The sequence below is a fragment of the Pristiophorus japonicus genome, chromosome 21 (genome assembly GCF_044704955.1).
Source record: "Pristiophorus japonicus isolate sPriJap1 chromosome 21, sPriJap1.hap1, whole genome shotgun sequence".
Taxonomy (NCBI): Eukaryota; Metazoa; Chordata; class Chondrichthyes; family Pristiophoridae; genus Pristiophorus; species Pristiophorus japonicus.
Window position 1 is genome coordinate 5,130,487 of NC_091997.1, and position 21,554 is coordinate 5,152,040.

Below are 21,554 nucleotides of genomic sequence, written 5' to 3' on the forward strand. Positions count from 1 at the left end.
GACTATTTTCAGGACATAGGCTCACACCAGTTGGGCTCACACCAGTTGGGCATCACAATCGCTGTGATGCTAATGTTAAATGCATTTCCATTCGCTCTCTGCTCACATTAAAATTTACCAGGCAATTAGAAGCCAGTTACCAAATCTCTAACAAATATGTACAATTGATACAGGTACTGGTCTGAGACCAGCATCTGCAGAATAAACAACAACTTTAAAATAAATACTTTCCCTACATTATCTTTTTTCATACATAGTATTTGGAGTATAACCATATGATTTGTTAGTTTTTCATAGAAACAAGGCTGGAATGTTTGGCTATCACAAATTAATGCAGACAAAAGTCTCACATGAGCTGAGCTCAGAAACCCAGAATGAAGAGTGGCAGCTGTTAAGCAACAATATACAATGATTCCGTCCTAAGGCGGTCATTGTCCACATTAAATAGAAATAAATTGAAGCATAAAAGTGACTCGCCCCGAAGCACTTTTGTCCTAGTATCACAATTTTAATAAAAGATATTCATGTTTGGTTTTCAATCATTTTGTTCCAGGTTTAAAAATGATTTATTAATGGTGTTTAGGGATTTTTACAGACATAAGACCTTTGTTTGTCAATCTAAGGTTACACAGTAATTTGTACGTGACTGTCCCTAACTCAAGCCTGAGGGTAGGTGCGTCACAGAGAACTTGTTTCATTTATTCAGGTTAAATTATGGCTCATTGCTCATTTTCATTGAATTTAATCTTTTCTCCTCGGGATTTAATAGGCATTTGTCTGTGTTTGACTACAGAAAGAAGCTCTATTTAAATGTAATAATTTAACTGCAGGCTTTGAATGATAACTCCAGTGGAAGAATGCTGGACTTTTGTGCTGGGGACCCGGAACTGAATCCAAAACTCAACTGACATTTGAACGTGGTTATCCCTGGTTGATAAGTTTCCTTGGGTTGCAGTTAAGTCACTCCAAGGAGGACTCACATCAAAAGGGAGGAGGAATTTGTAACAAGGTCCATCACCATCACACACTGTCTTGCTACTGCTGGCCAGTTTGGAGCAATATTGGTAACAGTTGTAGACACGCTTACTAAGAGATGAGATCGTGGCCATGGGAAGCGAAGGTAGCAGAGTAGGGACAAAAAGGTTGCAAATTATTTCAAAGCTTTACAAAAAAACACAGCAGCAAGATTCTGCATGTTGTCGTCCCAAAATATAATGGGCTGGATCTTACTGGAGCGGGAAATCTCGCAGCATGCCCTGTTAGTTAGACTTTTTCCTGTACCCTTCAGCTCAAAGAATATTTGGCCGTCACATGCTGGAAGTGCAAGCTGATAATGGTGTGGCAAAGGCAATGGGGCATCTGGAAACTCAATGAATGATGGGACCAACTGTTTATCTCTTTAACCAATTAGATTTAAGGATTGAGAAAGAAAGAATGTGAGAAGGAGGGTGAAATAGAGTGTGTGAATTAGAGTCAAATCAGGTACAGAAAGAGAAAAAGAGAGGGAAAGAAAGACTAGATTAAGAGATTAAAAAAAAGAAAAGAAAAGTAAGAAGAAAATTAAATGATTTAAAATTTGACATTTAAAAAGTCTCGAAGAATAATTTACTACCTGAAGGAATGAGACTTCATAGTTTAAATTGTTCACTTGCTGAGCCAGAGGCCAGAATTTTGCAGCCGCTCAGTGGGTGGCAGGTCAGTTGTTAAATTTAAAATGATTGACAGCGGATCAGTGATAGGAAGGGGATGGGGTAGTGAGCAGGTAAAGCAGTTAGGAACGTGTTGGGAGCAAGGGGGTGGGGGTAAGTAAGAGTGACTGAGAGAAGGGACGGGTAGGGAGCTAATGAGGCCCACAGTTTCACCACAACCCCACCCAAAATGCAGCCTGCAGCCATTTATGGATCCTTTTCCTGCCAAACCACACCACCTGAAAGGAAAAGTGAAAAAATGAAAAAGAGAGAAAAGCAGAAGGCGAAAGAGAGAAGCCAAAAGAGTAAGGGAGAGATGGGGGGGAATTTTGAGGAGGTGGAGTGGGGGTCAGCGGGCGTGATTGGTGGTGGATCGGGTCGGGACTGAGCAGATCCGACAGGCAATTCAGGTCATTATGACCTTGTCACAGATGATTAAGAACTATTTTCAGCTCACCTTCAGTTTACGAGGTCGGCCGCAGGGTCCATGTTGCTCGGGGATCATGTCAGGTAAGCAGGGCGGGAGTTGAATGGCCATGGAATCATCTCATTACTTGACAGCTGGAAATGTGCTATAAAAGCACCCATCTCACAGCTGTTCACTTTCCAAGCTCAGAAGCTGTAGCTTACTGCATTTGGAAGACAATTTGAGCTTTATGCAGGTTGCAAGTGTTTGGAGTAAAGCCTCTATCCAGTGTCATCTCATTGGAACAACCTCTCTCACCATTGACAGATCGCGTCTTTCATCTCAAGGTCACCTGCCATTTTACAGATCAGCAACAGTGCCCTTGAAATTATCTCACCTTGGTCCTCAGAATCCCACCATGATCAGTCCAACACAAGCAGCACCAGGCACACCAGCAGCACCAACCAAGTGTTGAAAATAAAGGTTTCAATGTTTGACAGCACATTAACAGAAACTTTACATGAACATTGCATAAAATACCCAACTGCCTACCCTTGTGTGTTGCTAGTTGGTATGATTGGACAAGGATGAGGGTGTGTGAGCGTGAGGGTAGCTAGTGAGATGGGGAAGTGACAATGTAGATAGAAAGGGATGGATGGAGGTGCAAGGTAAGTTGGTGTGAGTCAGGATGTGCAGGACTGGGTGGAGAAGGCAGAGTGATGGGGATGTGAAATGTGGCACAGCAGGATGAGGCAGGCGGGCTTAACAAGCACAATCAGGGGCAAATCATTTTGGACAGCAGGTTGGAGCCAACAGCGAGGCCCGGACCCGACTCCGACATCACCCGCCACAGACCCGCCGAGATTGGTTAAAACCAGCCCACAGTAGCCGGAACAGAGAGACAGACAGAAGCAGAAGAGGACAGACAAAAAGCAAAACAGGAGCTTGAGTGCAGCTGAGACAGGTCAGGGAGACCATATTCTCTGACTTACTGTGCACTACACCATGGGGGATTGACTAACAAGAGCCATTTTCACCATTGCTTTTAAAGCTTTGTATTATTAAAATGACTCTTACTCTTATCTGTTTTGCCAAATTCAGATTTCTGATTACTCTTTTTAAACTGGGGCATCATCATTGCTATACCATCAGATTTGTGTTTATTTTTCTGTATGCTGGACAACATTTCAATAATGTACTGCTCCAAGATGTCTGTGGCAGTGGAATGCTCTTCACAGAGCTGGCACATCACCTTTAATTGACTGTAATGCCGTTGTAATCTCTGGCATCAGCACTCTGAGGCTGATTAAAATGAGAAAACTAGGTGCCACATTGGGTTAGCAAAATGTCCTTTCAATTTTAGAACCTAGATTTTCAATGCAGCTTGTGCTGATGGTCGACATTTTTCTGCTATTTTTGTTTAAAAGGGGTTTAAGGGAAATCAAACAAAAATAGAAGATGCTGGAAATGCAGCTGTTCAGTTGACATCTTTAAAGAGAAAAGACAGGTTAATCTTTAAAATGCAACCCTTCATCAGAACTGAAAACTTAAAGATTAGCAAATATTCTGACAGAATTGAGCAAAAAAAGGGGAAATAAAGAGCAGACATTCCAATCACAGAGAGGATGTTCATAGGTTGAACGATCTACAAACTGCTTAACTGAAAACAATGAATATAAAAACTCGCCTCAAAAGGGGCAAGTCAAATGACTAGGGAGAGGCCCACACATAGAAAAAGGCAACAAAATGGGGAAAATTGGAAAAAGCTAGACAGCAAGCAAGAGCCCTTCAGATGTAGGAGGATGGAAATAAAAATAAAAGCTCAGCGGGGTATATCTTGACTTAAGCAATGGACATAAAAATTGGGAGAGATGTAAAACAGGTTGCCAGTTCACTATCACCCGTTTTACACAATCACACAAATCAAGGTCTATCCCATTAAGTCTGCCTTGAAGATAAAATAAAACTGTTTTCTGACCAAAGGGTCTACCTCTGAAATGTCAACTAGCTCCCACTCCCTCCACACACTGACAGACCTGGCCCACATTACTAGCACTCCCCGCTGTAAAGAAAATGGGGCTAAAGCTAAAGTCTGAAGGTACACAAGGCAATGTTCAAATACAGAGAAAGAGGAGATGGCCTAGATTTCTGGTCAGCAGTGAAGGAACGGCGCTAGCCGTTCATTATACTTACACTTGCCTCCAGATTTTCTATGGGGTTTTGTACTAGAATTTGCAGTGATTTGAGCGTAGTGCCCTCTATAGGAGATCTGGGACTTGTGTGGACAGGACAAGCAACTGTGTAACATCTTAACCAATCAGATTGAAGAATCCTTTCTGTGACAAGCAGTCCGAACCAGGAAATGTAAGTTGGAATATTTAATTCAAATGTAAAATCATGTACAGATAAGGAAATAAAGAGAGGGAAAGAAAGATGGGATTAAGAGGGAGAGATAAAAGAGACAGATAAAAGAGTCATTTAAATGTTTTAAAATCTCCAACCATAACTAAAATCGAATGAGGCGCTACACTTGTCAAAGTTAATTTTCAGTGCCAAAAAAGTTGGTTGGCAGTAATTAAGACTTATCATGCCATTAAAAATCTACTTCCACTGGTATGGACAAGCACTAACTTTTCCCAGCATGCAAAGTGGGTATCAAAAGTACTGCAATTTCATGGCCATCGTGGTGTTTGAATGGCGAGTCTCTCAGTGAGAAGCTTCTGGAGGAGCAGCGCAACTTGTCAGCAACTTCCTGCTTTCTGTGTTTAACTGCGGCTGTGCTGGCACCAGAAGTTGCTGTCTGATTTACTCTTCAATAATGGTGAGCGCTGACACGCCACCATTATTTTTATCGCAAAATCCGGACCAATGTTCCTGACGCTTGTGTTCAGCCTTGTTATAAAAGTAGGAACCCAAAAGAGAAATCATAATTCAAATGGTGAGCCACATGTAGTCCAGAGTCACACACATGGACAGACTGAAAGTGTTCGACAAAGTGATCGCCTAGTTTGCGCTAAGTCTCCCTATTTCATTTGGATGGGCATACCTACTGCATGTTTCTACTATTTCCTGCTTTCATTTCATTACTGCAGTTGCATTTTTCTTTTTGTTTCTTTATCATTCTCCAAATTCCTATTTTCGTGCCTTTTACATATGGGCCTTGAATTTGCCGTTGGAGGCTTCCCGCGGGGAAATGCCTCCGATCCGCAAATAAGATGCCCGCATACCTGGTGGTCCGGGAGGTACGGAGATTCGTGGTCCTGGGCCTCTCCGGCTTCCCGCGGGTAGAGACCCATGTATTCCAGGGGCGCACGCAGTTCGCAAGCGCCCCTGGGATCACGTGGGCCGGCCCGACCAGTAAAAGGGATTCCCCATTCATTCTTCTGGGGATTCGCTATGTATAGAAACACCATGGGCTAGAGTGTCCACTTTTTTTGCATGCTTAACGCCCATTTAACATCCATTTTACCGCTGAAATGACGTATAAAGCCCATATATCGCCCATTTCGCCACGAAATGGAAACTGACGGGCATTTTTCAGAAACTTATCGGCGAGCATTACTTTCCCCATGTGTGTAACGTCGAGGTTCAATAATACCGCCCTCCCACTTTTTTTGGGCGGAATCATCAGAATGGGCGAAATCAACGGCCATAATATCGCCCAGCGTTCGTTTCCACACGGAATTAACGCCGAGGTTCAATAATACCGCCCGTCCATTTTTTTTTTGTCAAAAAGATCATATTTGCTGAAACTAGCAGCCATGAGATCGGCCAGCGTCACTTTCACCACCTCGCACACATATCGCCCACAATATCGCTCGCCCAAAAAACTGGAACTAATCGGAAAAAGTGGAACTAATCGGAAAAAGTGGAACCAATCGGAACTAAGCACAGCGTTATGGACACCATGTTCTACATCACATGTCGCGTCCTTTAAAAGGCTGCTGTGCTTCAACCTCGGGAGAGTTCTAATGTACTCTGGAGGTCGTTGGTGTTGATGTAAACATCTGTAAAACATCTTGACCATACTGTGACCGAATAGAATTTAATAGGTGTCTTCGTCGGGACATTCATTGTTTGTGATCAATCGGTGGAAAACAGAGAGCTATTGCAATGGAGTCTATCCTTTCTCACCCTCTCTTGATGACCAATTACATGCTGCAGACTCGAGATGGCCGAAGGTACGTTCCACAGCATTGTGTGCCCAATGTAAGATGTGCCAAACTGATGAGGAGGACCAGACGTTACAACCCCCGCAAGTACAGGGAAGCGGTCTTACCTCGACTTGCCCGACACCACCTGCCTTTGGAGACTGCACTTCCACAAAGGGGTTATCTCTGAGGTATGCCAGCTCATAAGGAGAGATCTGCAGCCTGCCAGCACCATCAGTACTGCACTGTCCGTCGAGGTCAAAGTCAACGCGGCACTGTCGTTCTACGCCTCGGGTTCTTTTCAGGCCTCAGCTGGCGACATTTGTGGTCTGTCTCAGCATGCCACAAATTGCTGTATTAGACAGATCACTGAAGCCCTGTATGCACGCAGGAGGACTTGATCAGCTTCCCTATGACCAGGGAGGCACAGAGTGAGAGGGCTCTAGGATTCTCCAGAATTGCAAACTTCCCCAAGGTGCAGGGAGCAATAGACTGTACGCACATCGCGATGCGGGCACCTTTTCAGGATGCTGAGGTTTTCAGGAACCGCAAGGGATTCCACTCCCTGAATGTCCAACTCGTTGTCGACCACCAGCAAATTATAATGGCAGTGAATGCTCAATTTCCGGCAGCATCCATGATGCTCACATTCTGCGTGAGAGCACTGTATCTGACATGTTTAATGATCAGCCACAAGGTCAATGCTGGATGCTTGGTGACAATGGATATGGCCTCGCCTCCTGGCTGATGACCCTCCTGCCTGACACCCACACCGAAGCCGAGAGGCAATACAATGAGAACCACAGAGCCACTCGCAATATCATGAAGAAAACCACTGGAGTGCTTAAGCAGCGCTTTAGATGCCTGGACCACTCAGGAGGCGAGCTCCAATACCACCCTGAGCAGGTAGCTCAATTCGTGATGGTGTGCTCCATGCTGCACAACTTGGCTATCAGGAGGGGACAAGAATTGCCTGATGAGTCTTACCAGAGAGAGGAAGATGAGGATGAGGAGATGTTGCTGACATCGGCCCAGACAATCAGGCTGATGCTGAAGCCATGCCACTGCCCCCCTGTAGACTGCGTGAAAGGCCCGTGGTGGCATGATAGCTGCAAGAGCCTTACGCCAGGAGCTCATCAATGAGCGCTTTGCCTGAAAGAACGTTGGTTGTATTTACAAGGCTGACACACTGCTGGGTGTGCAGGTCATACATCAATGGTGGGCATCACCTTGGTGACAGTTAAAGTTTAAGTTGATTGAAGTTAAGTGTAATTATATCTTTTGATGTTAAGGAATCACCAGCGTGTAATGGTGCAGTTATCTGAGCCAATGCGCAACAAGGTTTTGTTAAATAAAAAACATTTAAACTGAACAGTTGTCTGAAATCATTAGTATTTCTGTAAAAAAAAACATGCCACCCCCCCCCCCCCCGCTTCTCCTCCCCACCTCTATCCCTTCCCCTCCTGACTCCAAGCCACCTGGCCGAGGAGCTCCTCAGGCGATGCTTCATTGGGAGGGGGGGGGGGGGTGATGGCCGAACCGCTGCTTGGATGGATACGGGAGAGGACGGTCCCGAGGTGGGAACGTGCTCCGAGCCAGAAGCAAGATGTTGCTCCTGGTTCTCATGTGTGATTGGCAATGGGGGTGTGGCACCTTGGGGTGCAGTGCCACGTGCCGGGACCACTGGGTGCCCTCTGTCACCAGTGTTCCTGGCTACCAGCTCCAGGGCTTCCTCCATCCCTTCCATGTTATATCTTATTTGTTGGACAAAAACTCGGTTCCAACTATGTTCTTCGTGCTTAGTAGGCTTTTTGCTGCTGGTGAATCTCCCTCGTGCCTCCCACAACAGACCACACCCACACACGCTTTCAGTCCCTCTCAGCTCCCTCTCTCTCTGTCTCCTCTTCTGCGCATGTCATGATGACCCTTAACCTCCTGAATCGTGGGAATCAAGCGTTGCCATGCTGTTGCTAAGGACGACAACACTTTACGGCAGAAGGTCAGCGAGATTTAACGCAACCGCCCATTTCATATCGCTCGCGGTAACGCCCAATTTCAAAAATGGAGACTAGGTGCTTTGAGAATGGGCGAGAAGCCAGCGATCTGAAAACTCATTTTTACTGCCCAGGCCGGAAATAACGCCCATTTTTGGGCGATAAGTACAAAAGTGTAAAATCTAGCCCCAGAAGCCTGAATGGGAATAACCCTCAAAATACAAAAAAAATACATTACATATTTAAAATGAATTAAAATGCAGTTTAAATAAATAATTAAAACAAAACTGTAAGTTTTTGAAAAATAAATTGAAATGTTGTAAAGGGGCTAAAATAAACTTATCTTATTATACAGGTTTTCTAATGTATAAATGATTTCTAAAAATTTATTTTAATGTTTTTTTAAACTCTTACGTTGCTAAAAGCAGGCCTTGCACCTGCCTTTACCAAGTGTAAGAGTTTCACGGGCATTCGCTGGGCAGAAGTTCTCAGCCTGTGAATACACTTTGCCCGGGGATGCGTTGGCTCCGATTGTAAGTTCTGGGTTTTCTCGCATGTGCTTTGCGCTCGAAGACCCGGAACTTGCATGTCCCTAATGGGCGTGTGCGCAAATTGTATGCGCCGTAGCGGCTGCAAATTACGGCCCATTGTGTTTCCATTGCCACTCGGAGATGATCTTACAGCAGTTTGCAGGTGATTCAAACCATGAGCAATATTTCTGTGCTTTGTTTCTTAATCCTACTACATTACAACAGTGGATACACTTCAAAAAGTACTTAATTGGCTGTAAAGCACTTTGTGATGTCCTGAAGTCATGAAAGGCGCTATATAAATGCAAGACTTTCTGGGCTAGAAATTCAGTCGTGCCCCGGTTGGAAAGTAGAAAAAGTAGCGCCAGGCACAATTGATTCTCTCCTGCCGGGAAATTCAGCTTTAGTGCTCCAAGAGGGAAGCGGAGCGCTAAATCAAGCGCTAACCACTTCTCTTAGGGCGCTAAAGTCCGAGAGTGGGGCAGTAGTGGCAGAGTGCTGAACAATTCAGAATGCAGCGCATCAGAGTCTGCTTCCCTCGCTCAAAGTGACGGGCCAATGATGGTGCTCAACCTATTTGGCAGCAGTTCTGCGTTGCAAAGTGACCTGCGCGACTGCCATTACAGCCCCAAACGCTCTCATAAAGTGGAGGGCTGGGACATCTTGCAGTCATGAAACATGAAAAACTTTGAGCCGTCCTCAGACTGGTGCAAATAATAAAGGCCGGCCTACCTGAAAACCATTCCATTTAATTAGCGCTCCCCAAGCGGACAGCCGAGTGGACAACGCCTCCTCTTCCTGCCGTTGTTCACGCCCGGCGATACAGCAGGGAGCGGGAGGCAATATCACATCCGGGGTGGTAACGGGGCGCTGTGCACTTTATGATGTCATGATCTGCGAGGCGCTAGAGGCCCAGGTGGTAAGAGTTAGCACCAGCGCTAAACCGGCAATGAAGTTCGCGGGCGTCGCTGCGTTCACCATGCCCGGTTGCTAACTCCTTAGTGCCATGTTAACACCGCCCCCCACCCAGGTGCTAACAGGAGGTGCTAAGCAGCCGAATTTCACCCCCTCTTTCTTTTACTAAAATGCTTGTTTATCGTTCAGTTTTCAGTACCTGAAATGTTACCCATCGTTTCTCTTTACAGATGCTGTTGGATCTGCTGTGTATTTCCAGCATTTTCTGTTTCTGTTTCAGATTTGCAGTTTCTTTCTTTATGTTGCTATGCAAAAGTTTGGGAGTCTCAACCCAGTGCCTGGTAATGAGTGGGTCGGTAGCACAATATTTGGCAAAATTTGGCAGTAAATGGATTGTTTCACTCACTTACTATGAGATAGATGACACAACTTATGTGCAACAGTTCCAGTAGACTTTGATAGTTTATGAATAACAAGGTTTTCACTGAACATCAAACAGAATGTGCAGCTGATTGTACCACTGAGTGCATGCAATCACCTTGATTGTGTCGCTAATGGAATGGGCTTCCAAAGAAATGAACAGGGAAAAAGTTGTCTTTAAATGAACCAATGCCACCAACAGGTACATATTTCAATGCAGAATAAATGGTGCAGAATAATAGAATATAAAAGGGAAAAATGATTGTATTTCATAGACTGCTCTACCAAATAATTTGCATTTTATTATTATAACATTGGTCTAACAGAGTTTTATTTATGTCAATTGTTAAAATTTCATTACTGTTTTGCATGTTTTGGATGAGACGTTAACCTATTCACTCAGGTGGATGTAAAAGATTCCATGACACTAATTCGAAGAAGAGCAGGGGAGTTCCACTCAGTATCCTGGCCAATATTTATCCCTTAACCAACATCAATAACGATAGATTAACTGGTCATTTATTTCATCGCTGTTTGTGGGAGCTTGCTGTGCGCAAATTGGCTGCCGGGTTTCCTATATTACAACAGGTGACTACACTTTAAAAGTACTTCATTGGCTGTAAGGTGGATTGAGAAGTCTTGAGGTAGTAAAAGGTGCTATATAAATGCAAGTCTCTCTTTCTTTCTTTCAATGTTGTTTATTTCTACTTTTGATTCAGTCTATCCATAACATGTAACTTCCCATTTAAATTTACTCTACGATAATTGTGCTAAAAGTTTGCATGTAATTAAAAGGTATAAACATTCCTAAGCCAGAAAAATAATATTCACTTAGCTTACATTACAACAAAAAGTATCTAGCTAACAGCAGGCTTATACATAATATGTATATATATATATTTTAACTTTCCTGTTTGTATTTACTTGTTTGGATTCTCAACATTACTTTCCCCAAAGCTCTGTCTTATCAGTGTGATCCAGCACTGCTCAGAGGTCACCATCCGGATTTAATCATTTACGGTTATCATTATTGGGCAGGGTTTTTGTATTACCTTAATCCCCTGTATCAGAGAATCCAGCCTGGTTTGCAGTTGCAACCATCACAGGTAAACGGGATCTTTTTTATTCCATTAGCGCAGAGGCTAGCTCATGGTAATGGATCCTTGTGGGAATCATTTCACTGGAAGTATTCCTACAACCTTGAATCTTGTAGCACAACTGAATCAAATACCTGAGCTGTACTGGTACCAGATGTACACAAACTAAAAGGCCTTATCATTGCTGACTTGTTTAGGATAGGCCCTGCTGCAATGTAGTGGCTGTTCCACTATTTTTCTGTCAGCAGTTGACTGAAACCAAAATCTATAGATACTGCCAATATTTTAAGCCTCTAAGTTGTTCAAAGTCATATCAAATGTCTGAAGGTGTTTGGTTTTTCCATTATTGAAACTACAAATCACTGTAAAAATGACTCCAACTCCCCTTAATCCTGAGCGTACAGTGTACTCAGTAATGGCGAAATAGAAATATGGAATTAACTGAATGCATCTGGTCTATTCCAACAGCTGCTGACACCTCAGCTTCAATGTTAACCCTTTAGGGTCTTCCATGGAATTTCTGCACTGAAATATAACACTACTTTTTAAATTGATTATTCATAGAATACAGCATATTAAGATGTGTGCTGCTTGCATTATGTAATTCTGCAGATTTACCGTAAATACATTTTACTGATGCAAATTGGTAGGAAACTTTGACCATTGCAAACAACATTGAGCATTCAATATGTGGTTTACATGACACCCCAAACCTTGGAGAATCCAGTTAAAAATGTTTGCTCAAGAAATCCGTGAGGAACGTTCCAAGGAATTGGAAGTGGGGGATAACTTTTTAATTTGTCAATACAATGTGCTTCAATTAAATGCAGCAATAGGAAAATAAAATTCAACTAGATTCACATGAAATCAGTGTCTCATACATCTCAGACACAAATTTCTCACATGACGTTGTAACAAGTACACAGTACTGTGAATTATTCTTAACTTCTTTCAATGTGTTCATTCTAATTAATCTTTGTACAGCTGAATAAGCTCTACAGATGGTTTGTTTCCAGTTTTAGCGATGATAAGAATGGAGTTCTACGCTCCATCAACATCGTCGAAAAGTTTAAATAATGACGGCTTGCTTCATTGAACATCCAACTGCAACAAATTTATTTAAACGAACAAGAAAAATGAGGTAGTTATGAAATATCAACGTTTACAGTATTGATGCTCAGTGACATCGGTAGCCTGAATGAGTTAATAATGGCACTGGCTGACCCAATCGGCTTTGATCCTGGATTCTGGGAGTCAAACACACTTCACTAACACATTCAGGACAGTAAACAATATTTCACTGCCAGTCCACATGTGCAGTAATCAACATCATACTGCAGTAATGCCATAACACCAGATTCACACCAGTTTAACAGACCAATCTGTTAAACAGACTAAAAGTATGGGAGCGATTTTTGTCTCCATTTGAGTGGGAACAGGGCAATTGTGATTTGAAAATTGGAGTACGCTACTTACATCCCCGTTCCCAGCTGCCGTGCATTTGGAGTGGGCCAAGAAACAGTCAAGCATTGCTCCTGCCCAATACAGGCGGGATCCTACTTATATATCCTTTGCCATCTGTGGGGTCCCGATGCAATTTTAGCGTTCCGCTGGGAAGAGCATGTGCTCCGACTTGTGTAACTGAGCATTGAACGGTCATACCAGTGGTCTTCAAGTTGCTCAGAAGGGGCACAAATGCCTCAAAAAAAGTCTTTTCACTTGCAGCTGGTCCCTCCATGACCTCTCACCCCGCCCCTTTTAAGGGTCTACATCTGACTCAGCTCCGCACAGGAGCCACCAAATTTCCTGCCCGCTTGATTGGTGAGATGTCTATGTGGTCGCAGCTCGCCAAAAGTATTCTAATAAGGCCTGACCTTGAAAATGATTCAAGCCTCTCACTGGTGCCATACACAGTGCACATAAAATGAAAATCAGTTGTGTGTGAATATTCATTTGATTCAGTGGATTATCAATACTATGTAGAAAATCAATGTTTTTCAAAAGGTCCATTAAACAAACATTACAATATAATGCCAATGTCCTCCACTTGTACATTATGGTTTATCCCATTGGTTCGTGCAATTACCCAAATCTACGAAAAATGCAATAATTCTGGCACTAATAAATGGATCCTTTTTGAATATGCTTCATGTATTACAGTTAGTATCTTAAGACTGAGTAAAAACATGTACAGCAAAATCTGGTTAATGTGTTTGCTTGATAATTCTAATCAAAGGGCTCATTTTGTGGGAGGAAAAAAATCAATTGCTCCAGCTCATTATAATCATCATGGTGAATAAATGAAGACACAAACTCAAATGTGTATGATTTATGAAACATTTATTGCTAGAGCCACTTCAGCAATATACAGTCTTGTGCTGTTTGGATGTGATTGCTAATGAACAGAATTCAGAAGAAAATGACAACCTCCTGAGCTGATGATAATGTGCCCATAATGCAGCAGAATGAAAATCAGGCCATAACATTTAAAACAATTTTATGCCCAAAGTATATTTTGGGCATGCACAAGACAATCTTGCTGCTCAAGCATGTTTAATGCATAGATGTGCAATATTTGTCTTTCCTTTCAAAATTCATTGCTGCAAATTACAATATGTAAGCTGGCGTGGGTCCCAGCATTACATGCCCAAATCAAAATGCACCTTCAAGCCAGCCTTCAAGCCCATAGGGCTTCTTGGAAGCACCCTCCAGGTTGGGAAATTTCAATGGCAATATTAGCCTAACACATTCGTATAATATTCCTCTGTCCTCTATTTTAATGGAGTAGTAATTCCGTTCATTTTCAATATGTTAATACCTCCATTAAAATAACAAGTAGAAAAATGAATTAAGCATTCATCCATTAATATTGTCAAAGATTTCTAAGCTTAGAACTTCACAAATTTATAAAAATTCCTCCTTGTTCAAATCAATTGACAAGCAATTTAAACTGACTTTTTTTGTTTTGTTTATATTGTAGAAGCTTAAGTACATTTTAAATGGTACATTGCTGTTGGTAGATTGGTAATTGTTACCCTTAAATGGCCAAAGGCTCCACAGCAAATGTAATTAAACTTTTACAAGCAGTGCAAATCAGCAAACAAAAGCTAAAATCACATGAGTTGGTATTGCTAAAGACTGCAAGAGCAAGGTAGGCTGCTCGAGTGTTTATTTTTGTGACACAAACTGATCCTGGGCAGAGTTCCCACAGAGGGCTGATTATATAATTAAACAAAAAAATCAAACTCAGCAATTCCATGAACTGATGAATCACACAAAGCAGTTTCGACTGTGCAGGTTTAATTTTTTTTTTAACTATCCATACTTTTTCTTCTACTGAGAGACTGACTGAAATGTTCTTGCTAGCCATATTGCTCATTTGTACCGAGTCTGTGGGACAGGAGACAAAAGAATGCATCTGCAACTTCAAGTTAGCATATCTGGGGCATAATGAGTTAAAATAAAAGACTTAATTGTGGTAATTGGATGAGTGTAAAATCATGCAGCTATGTGCCATGCTCAAGTTGCCAACTCTGGTTAGACAGAGCCATGGAGATTTGATCACGTAACAATCATGTGATGTTTGTCCCCTGTTATTGCATTTACTTTCACTGAGTGTCTCAGTATCACCAAAGGCTGTTTAAAATATTTAATTCTTCTCGTTTTGCAGAATACAAAGATTTCAGTGAGATGAATTACAACTTAATTTGTAAATCAAAGCAAGACTGCAAACTAGAAAGATTTAAGGATAAATAATTTTAAAATAAAAATTCCTGTGATGTTTCTACACTACTGACCACAATGAGACACACCAAGTAAATTCCACTGATTCTACAAAATCATTGCTATAAATAACTTCTAACCGATGTTTTCGTGCAATTTTACCTTTTTTCAATACACAGCAAGTTGTAAAAATAATAAATAAAACCAAAACCAAACCTAATTCAATTCACTGACTCCCACACCTCACCACAGAAACCCAATTTCAAGTATGTGAGGCTCAGTCCTCAAGGGAGAATCACTAAAGCTGCCTGACTCCCATAATAAAACACATTCTAGAACAGCGCACAGCACAGGCCGACATGAACTGTTCCTCTCCCACCGACCGGGTTAGTTCGCCCGGGGCCTCCTGCTGGGGGCTTATCTCCTTCCTTCTCTCCTTCAGTCACTGGAGAACAGGTCACATTTAGTGCATGCATCATCCACTTCACCTCAGCTTGCTTTTAATGATTCAAATGTTGATCCCGAATCTCGCAGGCTGGTTTATAGACAGAGAGCAGAGTTGAAATTCTCAGAATTGAAAGCGGGCAGGGAATTTCCTCCTGGCTGTTCTTGCTCCACGAGGCACATTTCTGGCGATGTTGCATTGTTGGGGGTCACAGGGCGGGACCAGCTACGAAGAAATTCCTGGCCGGTTCTTGAAATGGGATGCTGGGAATGGCTGGGATCTCCTCCAGGAGACAGCCAAGATTGAAAGAGTAACGCTTTTTATATAGAGTAGAATTGGATCTAGAGAGGCAACAGATCTTTTCTATTGACAGTCACAGCTAATGTACAGAAACACTCAAAAATCCCTTTATTCTGAATAAAATAACCTCAAAAATTGTCCATGATGAATATTTTAAGCGTCATATTTTCTAGGCAGAGATTGTATACAAGCAAACCTCGTCTTTCTCCAATGAAGTTTGAGATTAACATTTGGACAAAAAGATTGTCTCTCCCCTATGTGTGTTTGTGAGTAGCAAACCCAATAGGATTGTTTCTGTTAAAGGATAAGCCAGATGTTCTAGTTTATGGGATATCCTTTTTTCAGCACATCTAGTTCCAACCTTACCTTGGTTTGTGGGCATTTTTCCATTATGAAGCTTTTTTAGTCGTTTTTGGTGGGATTTGCCATTGTAGTGGATCTGGGCCTGAGCAGCTGAGTTGAGTTGAATGTTACACACCCCACAAAGAGTGTAAGTCTGTGGTTTTCTTTCTTGCTTCTGTCCGCTGTCTGTAGAAACAGATTGCAATTCCGTGTCGTCGTCATTCACCAAGGAACCATCAACATCACCACTTTCAGGAGGTAGAGGAGGACTTAATGGTCGTTTCATACCTTTAAGAAGAAAGGTCATTAACTGTATTTTTGATTATAGAAAGATTTTTTCAGCTTTCAAACTGAGTGTCTCTTTCCTGTTACATAGGATCTACAAAACTGAATTTATTCTCAATATCAATGTAGGAAATCAGATTCAGAGAAACGTAGAAGATCAAAAAACGTAATACATTCTATCCAATTTTTTAGGTCTCGTGCATGGCGTGCCATTTTCTATCCCAGAGTGAGTAAGCAACAGGCCCGCAAGTCTCTCTAAACATTGCAATTCATTCACATTTGAAACATGAACACAGTGATACAGTGAGATGGAGCATCACTGCACTGCACCAGTATGCCTAATTTCAGACTTCCCTTAATTCTTCAAATGATAACTGCGAGCTTTCAATGCTTTTTAAAAAATATGAATCAAAATGGTAATTCCTGCTGAAGGCATTTTCTATATTAATTTGTAATATGTTATCTTTTTTTGTAATTTGTAGGGGGAAACAGCTAACTATACCAATAAATATTAATACAAAGATTAGTGTTGCCAATTAAATAGGAATTTCTTAATTTAAATGTATGTTTTACATTGGTAGTACTGATTTAAACCATATCGAGGAGAAATGGACTAACATAGCACCAGAGACTTAATGAGCCATTCCACCCAGCCCTTGCTCCTGGCTGTAGCAGCTGAAAACGTGTCCATGTCAGTAACCATATTAGGAATCGCAGTACTAGAAGTGGGTGAGTATCTGTTTTTAGAATTTTGGTGGAAAGCTAGAGTAGGGACACCTGTTTGTCTCCAAAAATTGAAATGAGGAGGCGGGGCAATGGACTAAATATCATGGGCCACTGATAAAGATATCAAAATACGATTGCTGCAACTTTAGGCACAAGATTCACACAGATTTACATTTCTGTTTCATTTTCATTGTGGTATGGTATGTGAATCCACATATTGGCTGATGAGTTCTTTAGTAGCAGTGTAAATGGAATATAATCTCCAAACATTGCTTTTAGCTGCATGGTGGTTACAATGCTTTGCTTTAATCCTTAGATTTGAATACATATCTTGCCAATACCAGCTGTAATATAAGTTCACACTGTTGCAAGGTGCTTGTCACATTTATTACATATTGCTGTTTATTTAACAGGGTTTAAACCTTTTGGATATTTGTGCAGCATTCTGTTAATTTAGTGTGAATAGAAAAGGCAATGTATACTGAGCATTTTTGTTAAATAGTCATTGATAAAATAGCAAGCTAGAAATTACATTCAAGGATGCTATCACAGCATCAAATCCTAGAGCAACAGTTGCTACTATGGCATCACAACTGGCTAATGAATGATCAACACAGAATAAAATCAATCTTCAGTATTTTATTTGAAGGCTATAGTTTACACACATATGTTCATAAAGCAGGAGTGGGAGAGGAGGAGAGCGAAGAGGAGAGGGAGGAGGTGGAGGAGAAGACAGTGCGAGAGGATAGGACAGGGGAGGCGAGAGGATGAGAAGATGAAGGGAGGAGGTGAAAAGGAGAGAAGAGGGGGAAGGGAATGCTGAGGAAAGGGAATTCAGATCAGTAGAGGTGGACGGATTGAAGTATAGAAGAGCCAGTCATCAGGAGAGGAGAACTATAGAAAGTAGGGATGGGCTTCCTCTGGATCGTAAATCCATTCGGGGAGGGGGAGGTTTATGTAAAAGAGGGTAGGGGTAGCCTGTAAGTGAGAATTGTGGGCTTCAGAGGGGTTAGGAATGGCAGTCAATGGATGGGTTGAAATGGAAAAGATGGACGGCTTTGCTTGGATTATTTGTTTTGGGGTTTTGGGTTGATGGGTACTTTTCCTCTGCTGTTCTTTCCTCTTCTGTTTTTACCCGTGCTATTTAGCATCTTTAAAATTTTTAACGTTTTGGCTTTAACTTTGGCTTTTCAATTTTTAAATGAAATGTGAATTGAATTCTCCCGAAAGTGATAGGCCTGTCATGTAGAAAGATAGGAACAGGAGTAGGCCATTGAGCCCCTCGAGTCTGTTCCATTATTCAATGAGATCATGGCTGATCTGTGACCTAACTCTTTAGCCCATATCCCCTAATGCCATTGGTTAACAGAAAGCTATCAATCTCAGATTTAATATTAACAATTGATCTAGCATCAATTGCCGTTTGCGGATGGGAGTTCCAAACTTCTACCATCCTTTGTGTGTAGAAGTGTTTCCTAATTTCACTCCTGAAAGGTCTGGCTCTAATTTTTAGACTGTGCCCCCTAGTCCTAGACTCCCCAACCAGCGGAAATAGTTTATCTCTATCCACTCTATCTGTTTCCTTTAATATCTTGAAAACTTCGATCAGATCGCCACTTAACCTTATAAATTCTAGGGAATACAACCCTAATTTGTGTAATCTCTCCTCGTGACTTAACTCTTGAAGTCCGGGTATCATTCTGGTAAACCTACGCTGCATTCTCTCCAAGGGCCAATATATCTTTCCTAAGGTATGGTGACCAGAACTGCTCACAGTATACCAGGTGTGGTCTAACCAGGGTTTTGTAAAACTGCAGCATAACTTCTACCCCTTTGTATTCTAGATATAAAGGCCAGCATTCCATTAGCCTTTTTGATTATTTCCTGTACCTGTTCCTGACATTTTAATGGTCTATGGTACCTGGACCCCAAGTCTCTTTTTACTTCCACTGTTTTTAGCCTTTCACCATTTAGAAAGTACCCTGTTCTATTCTTTTTAGGTCCAAAATGGATGACCTCACATTTGCCTACATTGAAATCCATTTGCCACAGTTTTGCCCATTCACTTAATCTGTCGATATCCCTTTGTAATTTTATGCTTCCATCTACATTGTTTAATATGCAACCTATCTTTGTATCATCAGCAAATATGGATATATGACTTTTTCTATACCATCATCTGAGTCGTTAACAAATATTGTGAATAGTTGAGGCCCCAACACAGATCCCTGTGGGACACCACTATTCACCTCCTGCCAATTTGTGTACCTACCCATTATCCCTACCCTCTGTCTCTTGCTGCTCAGCCAAGTTCCTAACCAGGTCAATAATTTGCCTTCAATTCTGTGGCCTTCTAGTTAACAGTCTCTTATGTGGGACTTCATCCAATACCTTCTGAAAGTCCATATAATTAACATCCATAGACATTCCCCTGTCCACTTCTTTAGTCACCTGCTCAACAAGTTCAATCAGGTTTGTCAGACATGACCTACCTTTCACATATCCATACTGGCTCTCTCTGATCAACTGAAAATTTGAGGTGTTCAGCCACCCTATCCTTAATTATAGACTCTAGTAATTTCAAGACAACAGATGTTAGGCTAACTAGTCTATCATTCCCTGGTTTCCATCTCTCACCATTTTAAATAGCGGAGTGACATTCACAATTTTCAAATCTAAAGGAATGGTTCCTGAATCAAGAGAACTTTAGAAGATTATAGTTAGGGCATCTGCAATGTCCTCACCTACTGTTATGTATGCAACACTATGTAACCTGCATTCTACCGCCACCAGAGAACATTTCTGTTAGAGTCCCAAGGGATCCCAGCATCCCTTGGGAGCACTGTATATAAACAGGCCTCCCACACTGTACCAGCACTCTGGAGTTAGAATAAAGAAACTAAGGTCACACTTACTCACATCTATAGTACTCAGTTACATTGCTTTATTCGAGACATAACACCAACTTCCTTTAAAATGCTGGGATGGAAACCATTTGGTCCTGGGAATTTGTCACTCTATAGTGCCATTATTTTCTTCATTACTGTTATTTTATTTACATTAATTTAATTGCATCCCTGATTCAGTATTAGATGCAGTATTGCCTAGCGTAGCGTTAGGTAAAATAACTTTACACTGACAGTGTCACCTACAGCTGCAGTTCAAATTGCAACCAGTTTTTAATATATAATAGATTTAAAAAATACAGACAACTCTCGATTATCCGCACACGGATGCAACGGGAAACCGTTGTAACGGCATTTAAAATTCCGCATGTGTGCACGCTGCTGCATCCGCTGTCTCTCGCGGCCGCCGCAGACGTCGGAGTCCTTTCAGCCTGGGAAGGCATCGGGCCGGTGTGTTCAGAGTCCTTTCGGCCCGGGAAGGCAGCGCGCTCCAGAACCCTGGAGCTAGAAAATCTCCTCCTCGAGGCCACCTGCATGCTTGCTGGTAATGTCCATACTTAACTGCCTTGTTACTGTTGTATCTGATTGCACAGTATTTATTCATTGACGTTTTAACTTTATAATGTCAACTCGCTCTAACGGAGAAATCGTTTACCCGGCATAGCCCAATCCCCGAGGGACCCGGATAATCGAGAGTTGCCTGCAGTACAATTACCAGAGCCCTGGGATGAAGTTATCCATCCCATTGCTTGATCTCAAATTAATGATGTGGGAAAATCTATGGAGAATCTACAGTGGAGCAAGGAATGGATTTATTGCAAAATAAATGAGAGTATCAATGAAATTAATATTTTGACTGCAGTTATTATTTTAAATTAATTAAAAATATATATAGTTCCACTACTTTGTATAGCACAATGGATACTTTATTACGGAAACAAACATTCAGTGATCAGAGGAAAATTATGTTTTTTCTTTTTAAAATATGTTTCCAAGTTTCTCCTTATTGATTCACAACATTACCATTCTCCTTTACATAAGAACATAAGAACATAAGAAATAGGAGCAGGAGAAGGCCATACGGCCCCTCGAGTCTACTCCGCCATTTAATACGATCGTGGCTGATCCGATCATGGACTCAGGTCCACTTCCCTGCCCGTTCTCCATAACCCCTTATTCCCTTATCGTCAATTTCTGTCTTAAATTTATTCATTGTCCCGGCTTCCACAGATCCACAATCCTCTGAGAGAAGAAATTTCTCCTCATCTCAGTTTTAAATGGGCGGCCCCTTATTCTAAGATTATGTCCTCTAGTTCTAGTCTCCCCTATCAGTTGAAATATCCTCTCTGCATCCACCTTGTCAAGCCCCCTCATAATCTTATATGTTTCGATAAGATCACCTCTCATTCTTCTGAATTCCAATGAGTGGATGCCCAACCTACTCAACCTTTCCTCATAAGTCAACCCCCCTCATCTCTGGAATCAAACTTGTGAACCTTCTCTGAACTGCCTCCAAAGCAAGTATATCCTTTCATAAATATGGAAACCAAAACTGCACGCTGTATTCCAGGTGTGGCCTCACCAATACCTTATATAGATGCAGCATAACGTCCCTGTTTTTATACT

The 21,554-nt window shown here is 41.8% G+C and overlaps 1 protein-coding gene across 1 annotated transcript in view; it reads right to left on the reverse strand.

Annotated features, from left to right (window-relative positions):
* The window catches only part of znf385c (zinc finger protein 385C), a 545,533-nt gene that overhangs the window by 313,007 nt on the left and 210,972 nt on the right, over nucleotides 1-21,554 (reverse strand). Inside the window, exon 2 of the mRNA XM_070863987.1 lies at nucleotides 16,036-16,299. Coding sequence (XP_070720088.1) covers nucleotides 16,036-16,297 — 262 coding nt within the window. The 5' untranslated portion in view covers nucleotides 16,298-16,299. The remainder of the gene's footprint in view (nucleotides 1-16,035; nucleotides 16,300-21,554) is intronic.